The 11,869-nt window shown below is 43.2% G+C and overlaps 1 protein-coding gene across 9 annotated transcripts in view; it reads left to right on the forward strand.

The window, feature by feature from the left end:
- PEAK1 (pseudopodium enriched atypical kinase 1) overlaps positions 1-11,190 on the forward strand; it is a 301,934-nt gene extending 290,744 nt beyond the window's left edge. For all 9 annotated transcript variants that reach the window (XM_064382874.1, XM_064382878.1, XM_064382868.1 and 6 more), the window contains one exon: positions 4,376-11,190. In XM_064382874.1, the coding sequence (XP_064238944.1) occupies positions 4,376-5,539 (1,164 nt within the window). In that variant the 3' untranslated portion in view covers positions 5,540-11,190. The remainder of the gene's footprint in view (positions 1-4,375) is intronic.
- Positions 11,191-11,869: the final 679 nt, after the last annotated feature.

An 11,869-nucleotide genomic window follows, 5' to 3' on the forward strand; every position in this document is an offset into this window, starting at 1 on the left:
ATATTTGGAATTAAACTTTTCAGGTTGTGCATGAGGAACCATTTCAAGCTCTGTTTCCCTGCTAAGATTGTAAATGTTGGGTTCTTTGACCCAAGTCTGAGAAGGTCTCAAGACAGGGTAATTTGGCTTTGATTCTGGAAGATAGTATGTTGTTTCCTCTCTCCCCGTTTTCCAACAGATGATTTATCAGTGGTTAAAGGGTCCCCACCCCTGTATTTGGGAATCTGGTCAGAATGCTTTAGGATACTGTGTCTTACAGATGGGAAGTGCTGAGGACCCATGAGATACCTGTTTGAAAGCTCAACTGATAATGAATATAATGTGTTAATATTTTTCCTTTTCCTCCTCTGTCCTCACTGATCTTTATTAACCCAGACAAGCACCCGGTTTCCCTTCAAGCCTCGGTTTTTGCAACAGTACATTATTCATGTTGGTGCATAGGTATATGCCAGCTGGCTGGCTGTCCCTTTTGATGTCCCTGTGACTCCTTTGGAGAAGAGTTCAACTAGGGATTTCCTGTGAGTTCACAAGTGGGCGAGGGTCCCTGTGCCCAGGATGGGCTTCTCTTCCTGCCTGTGCTCTTCACATGAGGAGTTCCCGTGGCATGCATTTGGCATTGTCACCATCATAGAAGCAAAAACTTATCCAGAAGGAGGCCCTGTGGTGTATTTTTCAAGAAGATTCAACCTTGCAGCAGCCTGGTTTTGTTCTCCTGCTGCACAGTTAAGTAAATTACTCCTGGATGTTGATATTGTAGCTCCCTCTAGTGTCACTGTGGCTCAGACTCTCGTAGCATTTTCCTTCCCTTTCAGAACATGTAGACAGCACAGACTCTGCCAAGTTCACAGCATTTTAAGTAGATTTTCCCAAACATAGACAAGACAAATATGAGGTGATTTTTCTCCTAGTAGAAAAGGGAATGTTAAATGAAGATGTGGGGCCATTCCAACTCTAGTTTATTTTTATTCCTATTTTCAAATTTTGGGGGTCCTAGGAGGAGTCCTGAAGTAATCATTTATAGATTAGAGTAGCTGGCATGAACAAGTGGAATCCTTTTTGAGAGTCCTCCTGTTGATGCCAGCTTCTCTTTATAAAGAAGAAATGTGAATTCTTTTCAGGAAAGACCAATGAGAACCAAGAAAAAGTTACTTTGATCCCTGGTAGAGAAAATACTGGGTAAGGGGAGAAGGAAGAGATTTGGCAGGAAAAACCCTATCCATTTGTTCTGAAAAAAATTGACTTGTTTTCTGAAATAACTTTTGAACTAGAAATTTATTATCTGAAGTCAGGTCATTTTGAGGTTTTTTTTTTTTTTACTAACGGAGTTATTAATATTTGAAAAATGGCTACAATGTGGTACCTAGAATAATATAATACTCCTACCTAAATTAACATCATTGCAGGCTCCATAATAAAGATTTATGAGATACCCATCAAGCAAAATCCTATTATGGAAATCTCCATAGGTCTGTGTTTGGGTTGTAACTGTTTTCAGGGTTATGAACCAACTAAAATCACTCTTTTTTCTCCTCTTTACCCTCTAGTCTTCTCCCTTTTGCCTTTGCCCTTAAACTAGAGTGACTCATTATTCTTCCACCTGTCTTGTGTATTACAAAATGAAGAGATAAGGAAGTGCTGCCCACTCAGGTTGGCTATCTAGGGAGACCATTTTCCTTTACAGCATCTAAAATGGCAGAACAATTTATCATTTCTTCTTCGTAAATCATTTTGATCCTTTATCTCAAGCAGATCTGTGAAGCTAAACATAAATTCTTATTATAGTATCCACATTCTTATCTACTCACAAAGCTCTGGAGGACCTTATAAAAATGTGTGTGTTTGTGTGAATATCTAGATATAATTAGAATATCACAATTCAAATACTAGTCACAATTAGAATACCTTCTCTGCTTCTAATGTTAAACTACAAGGTGACAAATTTTTTTCAGCCTGATCTGACATAGTTAAAACTAGACTTGGCAAAACAATTCTCTCTCGTCGCCTTAGGTTGCCCTGTCTCGGATTCTGACATACTGCTGGTGTTAATTTGTTTGTCAGGGATGACCCTGGCTTGGAGGTGTTGAATGTTAGCAGTTTCTTTCTGCCTGTCCTCTATCAGAGAGCCTCACTGCTGTGGCAGGTGGCTGTCAGGACTCAAAATAAAGATGTATTTTTCTGTTTTGTTCATTGTTCCAAAAAATTAGGATTCTCTAAGATCGTGTTAGTTTGACATTTGCAAGTTGTTAACTGCTTTAGTCATTATCAGTGTTACATTTGTACAACTTTGTAGTTTACAGATGTACTCTATATACTTGATCCCAATTAATCTTCACAACTGCCCTGTGAAGTAGATTTCAGTGTTCTTTATATTGTCTCCTTTAATAGGGAGACTGGGACCCAGAGGAATTGGTGAAATGCCCAAGGTTATGCAGCAAGTGGCAAAGCTAATTCCCAGGCTTCCCAAGCCCTTGGAGAGTGTCCTTTTTACAATGTAACAGCTAGAGTTTAACCATCCAATCTGATTCAGCTAAATTTAGTGGTATTTGATAGAATTTTCAAAGACTGAAGAGTGGAGACCCTTGAGCTTTCATTCCAGAAGACAGTGTAATATTGAGCAACTTTAACTGGCAATGGGGTTAATGGTGCCATGTGCTGGATCCAACTCCTGTACAGCTGAACAATGACTGATGAATAATTTTTAAATACCTAGTAACACTTTAATGTGAAATATTGTCAACAGTGCAGTTACAGAAATAACATGTTATGATTGATGAGCATATAGGATTATATATTATACTGTATACACTAAGACTTCAAGAGCTTTCCAGAGATAATATTTTCTGAAAGATATATGTTTGAACTCGAACTCAGCCTAGGAACGTCTGTTCAAGACAGAAGCTTGCTTAAAAAAGAAATACTTAGTATATCCTCAAACTGAATTAGGTAGATAGTAGAAGACTTGAAGGAACTTGTGCTCAGGGAGGGAGGGATGGAGAGAGATTATCATGTCACTGGTCACTGATATCAGGCCTCTTTAACAGTAGTAAATATGGTAAACTAGAGAATAAAAGAGAGAGATACTTTTCTCCCTTGAGACTCCCTTGCCTTTGATCTTTTTTTTTATTTATTAATATCTATTTGAATGGAAATCAGAATGTGCTGCTTCTCAGAACTGGAGACCCATCTGAATTATCTCCTAAGAATGTATACATTTTTCTTTTTAAATAAAAGTGACTAGAAATTACTTTTTTAAAATTCGCTTTTCTGTATTATTGTAATAAACAGGCAGTGTAAGCACTACAGAGAGTGCATGTTGCTGGGAGCCTTTGATATTTGTGATATATGGCAGTGTACCCCTGCTGAGGAGGGAGAGCAGAGAATGACCCTCCACTAACAGGGCCGTGGAACAGACTCCAGACCAGACGGTTAGAATCCATGAACTAGTATTAGAGACTGAGTCTTCCGCTGTCAGCCTCTCTATAGCATGGGGATAACCCGTTTGGGGTGGTTTTACTCACTTTTTGCTTTGATAACCCTTTAAGAGTAGAAATGCAATTGTTGTCACAGTATGTAGAACCCTTGCCTGACTTTTTTTTAATCAGAAAATTCTTCCTGGACCTATAACCACTTAATAAAGTTCTTTATGAAAGGTCTTATTGCCTTAATAGTGGGTGTTAAATGAGGCCTGTTAAGAGAAAGCATAAAACTCAGAAAACCACCATCAAATGTTGGTGTTGTTCTGACTAGGTCAAACCAGTGACTCTCTCAACCCTACCGGTGAACCATGAGTGCCAGTGTTGTGACCTCACAATGACATTCATTGAAAAGTTAGGAAAACCCACAGTTTACCTGGCCAATGTTATATCACTCTCCTAACCTGTGAGATGTTGACACAAAGGATGATGGGTGATGAAATAAGGTATTTGGTCTACATTAGGAGTCCATTGGCCTGCTGTATAAGTCTGGGTTATAAGCCTCTACAGAAGTAAGTGAAAAATTATTTTATTGTTGTTCTGATGAGTTGCAAGGTTATAGTGGAAAGAGCAAGCTTTGGCATTAAACAGACTTGGGTTTGCAAACTGATAACCCTGGGCTTTTTTCTTTTTTTAATTCTTAGATCCTCAGTCTACTTTGAAAGGTTAATGTGAGGACTAGAAATGGTACACATAAAGTGCTCACCACGGCCTGGCATGTAGACAACCATGAAAAATGGTTACCACCATTATTACTGTCACTTAACATGGGGCAACCCTGGCTAACGACTTGACTGTATGATCATTTGTCCCTAACCAGTCACCTTCCAGTTAATCCTCCCTGATACATCATAAACCTGGTTATGAGAGTGTGAGTTTTACATTGTTTTATTATCTTTCAGATCTGTAAGAGCAAGGCTAAAGAATCTCAGCAGTATTATCACAGCTTGGCTGTCCGACAGAGTCTGGCTGTCCATTTTAACATTCAGCAGGACTGTGGTCATTTCCTTGCTGAGGTCCCTAACCGTCTGCTTCCCTGGGAGGATCCTGATGACCCTGAAAAGGAAGAGGGTGACATGGAAGAGACTGAAGAAGAAGCGAAAGGAGAAATGGATGGGAAAAACCCGAAGCCCTGTTCTGAAGCAGCAGCATCCCAGAAAGAGAGCCCTGGAGTCGTGAGCAAAAAGCAGAGGAGCCATGTTGTGGTCATCACCAGGGAGGTTCCATGTCTCACTGTGGCTGATTTTGTGCGAGATTCTCTGGCCCAGCATGGGAAAAGCCCTGATTTGTATGAGAGGCAGGTGTGTCTGCTGCTCTTACAGCTCTGCTCTGGTCTTGAGCACCTCAAACCCTACCACGTCACTCACTGCGATCTACGCCTAGAGAACCTGCTACTTGTCCACTACCAGCCTGGGGGCACTGCCCAAGGCTTTGGGCCTGCAGAGGCCAGCCCCACCTCATCTTATCCCACTAGGCTTATAGTGAGCAACTTCTCTCAGGCCAAGCAGAAGAGCCATCTGATGGACCCCGAGATCCTCCGGGACCAGTCTCGCCTTGCCCCAGAGATCATAACGGCTACCCAGTATAAAAAGTGTGATGAGTTCCAGACAGGCATCCTCATCTACGAGATGCTACACCTGCCCAACCCCTTTGATGAGAACCCAGAGCTGAAGGAGAGGGAATACACACGAGCAGACCTGCCTCGCATCCCACTCCGCTCCCCCTACTCCCGGGGTCTGCAGCAGCTGGCCAGCTGCCTCCTGAATCCCAACCCTTCTGAGCGGATCCTCATTTCAGACGCCAAAGGCATCCTCCAGTGTCTGCTCTGGGGCCCCCGTGAAGATCTCTTCCAGACTTTCACCACCTGCCCTGGCCTAGTGCAGAGAAACACGCTGCTCCAAAACTGGCTAGACATCAAGCGAACACTGCTCATGATCAAGTTTGCTGAGAAGTCCCTGGACAGGGAAGGTGGGGTCAGCCTTGAGGACTGGCTTTGTGCTCAGTATTTGGCTTTTGCCACTACAGACTCCCTCAATTGTATTGTGAAAATTCTGCAGCACCGTTAATGTGTACCTGGATGCTGCTTTTACCACGTCTTCACCTTCTTCCTGTCACCCACGCACTTCCCCTTCCTAGTGCTCACTCCAAATTCAAGGAAAGAAGAAAGACAAACCTCTTTTCCTGTCCATGAACAAGCGGGTCCATTCAGAAAGGTTATCCACTGCCCCAGATCAAGTGAGAAGCTGATTCTGTCTTAACTTTACAGAAACTCAGCTGCACAAACTTGCAGTTGCCTTCCCTTGAAACACCTTCCATCCTAATAGTCCCATAAATGCAGGTAAAAAGGAAAATCCATGTTCTTGAAGGGACAGCTTCTTTGGTATGAACTCAGTGAGCCAGTGGCCTCACTGAGGGTCCATTTCCTCCATAATTCTGGGCATCACTATCTTTTTAGCACCGAATGTTTGTTCTCATTAACTGTAGACAAATTTAATAGGTTTCTACTATGACCCAGTAGACTCTCACAACAGACTCTTCCTTTAAGGTGTCAGCAACCAACTTACTAGGCAGAACTGTCATCCTTAGCATCAGCCCAGTTTTGGTTACCAGGGACTATATCCTTTGTTCCAGGAAAGAGTAGAAAGAAAAGGAGAGATCCCATCCTTGGGTCATAGACCCATTTTCATTACCATTATTCGTAAGTTTGTGCAGTGCATGGAGGACAGCCCTAATAGTCTCCCCTCTGCTGCCACTGCCCGATTCTCCACTCTGTCCCCACTTGCCAATGAAGTCTGGATTTATCAGCCACTTGTGGCCCATTACAGAGCTGACCTGAGGTAGTGTCACCACTGCCTCAGCAGGGTGGAGTGCAGTTCGGAGCTTATAAATAGCTGGCGGGACATAAGGAGATGATTTTCTTGCATGTGCAATTCTCTAGGGGCCATCAGTGAACAGAGCTTAAAGTACCCTTTGATTACTGTCAGAACTGTCAGCATTTGCAGTTTCCCCTGAGCAGTAATTGGCCAGCTCCCGACTATCAGTAGCCAGTGTTAACTAGTTTACCAAATGCTGTAAACAATTCCCCTGAATGAAACAGCTGTCAGTGGAGCTCTAAGATCTCCTTAGAGGGCACAGTGGGGTGGGCTGTTGGGATAGCCAGAAGGCAGGGGAGGGGAAGAAGGCCACTGATGAGACTGCTGACCTCCTCCTCAGAATGCTGACCTCTTCTAACAGAGACCGCCTCCCAGCGTAAGTGGCTCATGGTTCCTCTGACTCTCTCTAAAATGGCTCTGGAGGACAGCTCACAGGAATTCTGATTGTTGAGGTGGGTGACTGAGAGCTGTTCACCATGTGTGCAGCCTGTGCTCCTCTTCTATGGATATATGTGCAATTTTTGTATGTATTTTTTTAGCTGTATATTACAGTGTTTATGTTGCAACTTCACCTGAAGCGAGTCTACAGAAACCTTCCCCCTTCCCTTGGCACATGTTTGCGCTAAGAGATGAGCGTTCCTTCCACTGGTGTGTGTGTGTGTGTAATGTGTGTAATGTGTGTGTAATGTGTGCACCTGTGCTTGTTTTATCCAAAACTGTGAGTATGTGTTTACTTTGACCTTGAAATCCCAAGAGTCACTCGAACAATGTGTGTGTACACTTGTGTGCCCATGTGTAGGTGCACACGCATGCTGGAAGTAAAGGCCAGGCCTCTAGAGAAGCAACCTGTGGCAGGGTTGACAGACATGTTCTCTGTGCCTGGTCAGTGAGCGAGCCCTGAGGCCCCTCATCTACCAGCACAGAGTTTCCTTAAAGCTAAGACTGATTGTGTAGTATTACGTACGTAGCACAATAGTGGCCTTGGAAATTTCTAAAGTTTTAACATTTTTAACAGCCTTTCATGTGATTCGTGTATATCAAAGAGGATCAGGAAAGGAGAATAATGTATTTTACTGTGCTCTTATTATTTTTTTAAGTGATTGGAATATGTGAGGCTCTATATGGAGGATGTCCTTATCCCATGGCCAGCAATATAGGACTCCCAGGAGAGAAGGCTGGTTAGCCCACAAAGAGTCTTGCCTCCTCTAGCCAGAGTGCAGGGCTCTGCTCCTAGGAATGTTCATGGAGTGGGCATGCTGCTGCAGGCCAGCAGTCCACTCTTGGTGTCCTGTGGCATGGCTGCGCCTTGCCTTGAAGATTGGTGTTTGGTTCATCTTAGCATAGCCCATGTGCACATAACTCCTTGCCTGATTATGCACTGAAGTGGCAGCACACAGACCACTACTTCCCCGACCTCCCACCTTGCAATGGCTTGCATATTGAGATATACCTTCTCAATGTCACGCTCCTGGTGCCTTGCCCATGTAAATTTGAATGTTGACTATTTAATGAGGTTACATATTTAATGCAGAATGTTCCCTGGTCCCTCTATTTGTTATGTCTCCACATATCTTTTTTTCCTTTGTCTTTTTCTGTTATGATTTGGATCCAGTCTTTATGGTATAATAAGCATGGACACCTCCACTACCATTATCTTACAGCACTGGTAAACCAAGCACCTCTTCACATCAGATGTTTTTAGTACTTTTTTAATATTCAGATTTGTTAAGGGCAAAAGATGAATGCAAACTAGCCAGAGAAGAGCCTCAGGCTTCCCAGAGACGTGTGGCTAGATTAATTTTTCTCTGGGTGATGGCCAAATAATGTGAGGTAGAGAGGGAAGGGTGTGTTACAGGTTAGAGCAGAATGCAGAAAGAAACTATATTTCTAGGCAGAGAACTACATAAGTTGGTCTTCAGAATATTTTTCCAAAAAGATGAAATTCAGTCCATTTAACATTATCACAAATATTTTTCATTTTAATTGTGATAGGGACTTTGAATTTGTTCATCAACTAGAAAGAAATCTTACCCTCTGTAGACACAGATACACATACACATTTTATATATATGTTTTGAATTGTGACTAGTATAGCACTTTACATTTTCTCAAGTAACAGCAAGTTATTGCCTTCAATATTGATTGGAAATTGTTTTCTATTGAAGTCTATACTATAGATTTTTCCATTTATATTGAGAGTTTAAACAATTAAGCTCCTATTGGAACTTTTCCTTAAGCCACACGAGCATGAACAATCTCTGTGACACTTGGGTGCTAGAGGAACACAGCGGTGGCTGAGGTAGCCGAGAGCAAGACTGAATGTACAGCAGAGTGCCTTGTTAGAGCGGTGACTTGGAAGCGACTCGGTGGGTGTTTCACACAGAGGACTAGAACTTCAAGGAGCCTGCTGCGCTGGCTGAGGCGAGCCCTTTTGGTATACGTACACTACCGGGATGCCCAGAAGCTAGTTCATGAAGAACAACAGCAGACGAGAAAAGGGGTAACTGGAACCTGTGGATCGACGACGGAAGAATCACCAACCCCTGGGCTGAGTTAGAACTGGAAGCCAGGAATATGACAACGAGTTTCGAGATTTGCCCTCAGAAGACGAACTGGGTGGCGTATGTGTTGGGTGAGGGCACAAGCACTCCTCCTGCCTACCCTGCTGCTGTTGAGGAGCTAGAAGTAAAACATGTTGGTTAGGATTTTAACAGTTGGAGTAGCCTCCTATTGTCAGATTAAGAGGGGGTCAGTTTTGCTTCCAAACTCAGAATAAGTTTGTAAACATGGGAAAGTCTAAGTCAAGAAATCTAAAGCTCTAGAAATACTAATGATATTTCTGGGAGTAAAATACTGAAAATTATGTTTTAAAGTTTCTAGTATTACAAAGTTTCCAGGAAAGATCTTTGGGTTCCTACTAAGCTTCTCAATTTTGAGTTATGAATACTTTGGTGCTGGGAAGTAACCTGACATTTGGTTTTGCTGGAATTAGGGTTTTCACTAGATTTCACTGCAATTAGGACTTTCTCCTAGATTTTACCAGCAGTGATCTGAAAAAGTACAGGCTGGTCCCAGAAATAGGGATGGACTTAGGATACTGCACTATATTTCAAATGGTTCTAGATGTGTAAATATAATACAAACATTCCTGGAGAGGGAGTGAGAGCAACTGGACTTCCTGGGCCAACCCTGGCATGTGTTGCATTCCCCTCACCAGTTGATAAGGATTGAAAATTCTGCTCCAGCCCAACGAGTGAACAGGACGGCTGCCCACAAAACCAGGTTATTAGTTTTACCTCATTGAAGCTCATATTCTCAAAGGCCCAAAGTGCTGTGCCGAGACAAATCCAAGTGCTGCTCTTGTGAAGTGCGCGCTGAAGTCCAGCTGTCCGTGCTTACAGCAGTGCCGAAAGTGGGGATTCCATGGACCAAAAATGGTGCCATAAGGGAGGCCAGAGGAGTTGCAGTGCAAGATCCTAGGAGAGACGATACCAAAGAAATCAAGCCTTTTTATCCTGATGCTTCTAAGGCGATGAGGGTGAGTTGTGACATGCTGTGGGAGGGAGTTCACATACATTCCGTGTCAAGGCATTTAGCTGATAAATCCATCCTCAGAAAAGCACCTTTTTAAAAAGTCCATTTTATATATTGAATAAGAAGAAGATGATGACGATGATGATGGTGATCATGATCCTGATGAAAGCCCGGGCAGATACAAAGTTCCTCGGTATTTAAGGAGAAGGAACTCTTCCTTCTCCCCTTGACATGACTGTGGCTGTTGCCCAAACCTCAGCTTGAGAACATCACATCCATATGATACTGAGAGTGGAGGATTTTTTTTAAGAGATACGGTAGTTTTAATAGGTTTGTTTAAAGAATTCTTGGGAAATTTCTTAACAAATTGTGATTTGTTTTTATAAACCTTCCTACAGAGTTGTTTACCATTCATCATCACCATCATTTAATATCTATAAGTGCCCAGAATGTACAAGGTGCTATACAGCTGTTAAACACCCCTCCCTGCAACTGCTTAAAATTAGAATAGATTTTGCATCACCTACTGCTGGAAGCTTTCCCCACCTAGGTGGGCTGCAAGGGCCCGCATTCCGAACCTCCCATCATATGTTTCCCACTCCAGAAAGCCTCCGTGTTTATTCCAGCTTTTCATCTTGACCTGTTTCATCCACCCCCGTGGTTTGTTTTTTTTTTTTTTTAAATCAAGAAAGTTTCAGGGAATCAAAAGAGGTCGGAAATTTTTTAACCTAGCAAAAGTACAGAGTCATATATTTTGCTACGAATATTGTTGTAGTACAGAAAACCCACTTTGCCCGTTAGTGTGTGGATAGTATGTGTGTGTCTGCGCCCGTGATAACTTGAATGTTGAACCAGCCATGGGGTTCATTTTTGAAAGGTTAAACCACACTGCTTCAGGAACTGCTCCAAATACTACGTGGTTATCCCTTCCTTTGCCAGTTAGAGCTAAAGAGTGTGATGTGTGAACACACTGGGTTGGGATTTTCTGTTGAGGATATGCAGGGCGTTTTGGCATGAGGCTAAGACAGAAGCAAGGTTTCATCCTACTCGGCCATTCAAATCACGACAGTCCTCATTCCGGTCCCTCTTTAATTCTCTCTGGCCCTGCCCACACTCTATATTTGAAAATCTTGTTTTCCTTGCTCTTTCTGGAGCTTCACCCCTCTACTACATATTGTAAAGTTGTATAAATCTATCATTGAAAGGTCCCCTCTGCCACCAGTGGCACCACCCTTTGGTTTGCTGTGGTACTTTGCTGTGTACTCTGTGGCATCATGTTACTGTGTAAATAAATTCATTTTAATACACACTAAAAACCAGACAATTGCTTGTTCTTTCGGCGACTCTTCCGCACTGACATACTGGGGAGGGTTTGGTTGCAGACATGGTTATGTCTTGTCCCCTCAGGGCAGGTGCCCTGTCCGTAAGACAGGAAGTGATGGCTTTCAGCCACTGTGCCTTCTGCACTCTGGGTCCTCATCACCTGCTCACATGGATTCTATTTCTCTGCATTCCCACTCCAATTTGAGGAAACCAGGCCCCAAAGAGAAAGTAAAGGCATTCTGCTTTTCCCAGCCCTCAGAAGGCTGCAGATTGCTGTGTGAGATCGCCCCCTGGTGAGCAGTCACCTGCAGGCGTCCTGGGTTTGTACTGCATGTTGAGCGGCTTGGTCAGCGGGCTCTGGCTGACCCTCTCCGTGGAAATGAGAGCTCTTCAGGTAATATGAGCGGAGGCAGGGGCTGGTACTGCATCATCTGCAGGAGTCACATGCTTTTGACACACAGTGATACACAGGGGCCTCACAAAGGCAGACAAGCTAATGTGTGGACACTTCAGCAGCACAGAGACGAGGCTGCCTGGCTTAAGCAGGAAGGGTCAGCAGTCAGCAGTGGTAGCAACAGCTGCCGCACTATTAGAGGAGAACAGATGAAAGGACAAACATGTAGATTCTAAATTTAGAGCAGATTTTAGAGCACCAAACCCCTTACT

The sequence above is a fragment of the Aotus nancymaae genome, unplaced genomic scaffold (assembly GCF_030222135.1).
Source record: "Aotus nancymaae isolate 86718 unplaced genomic scaffold, 86718_ANA_hifiasm-v0.15.2.pri h1tg000003l, whole genome shotgun sequence".
Classification (NCBI taxonomy): Eukaryota; Metazoa; Chordata; class Mammalia; order Primates; family Aotidae; genus Aotus; species Aotus nancymaae.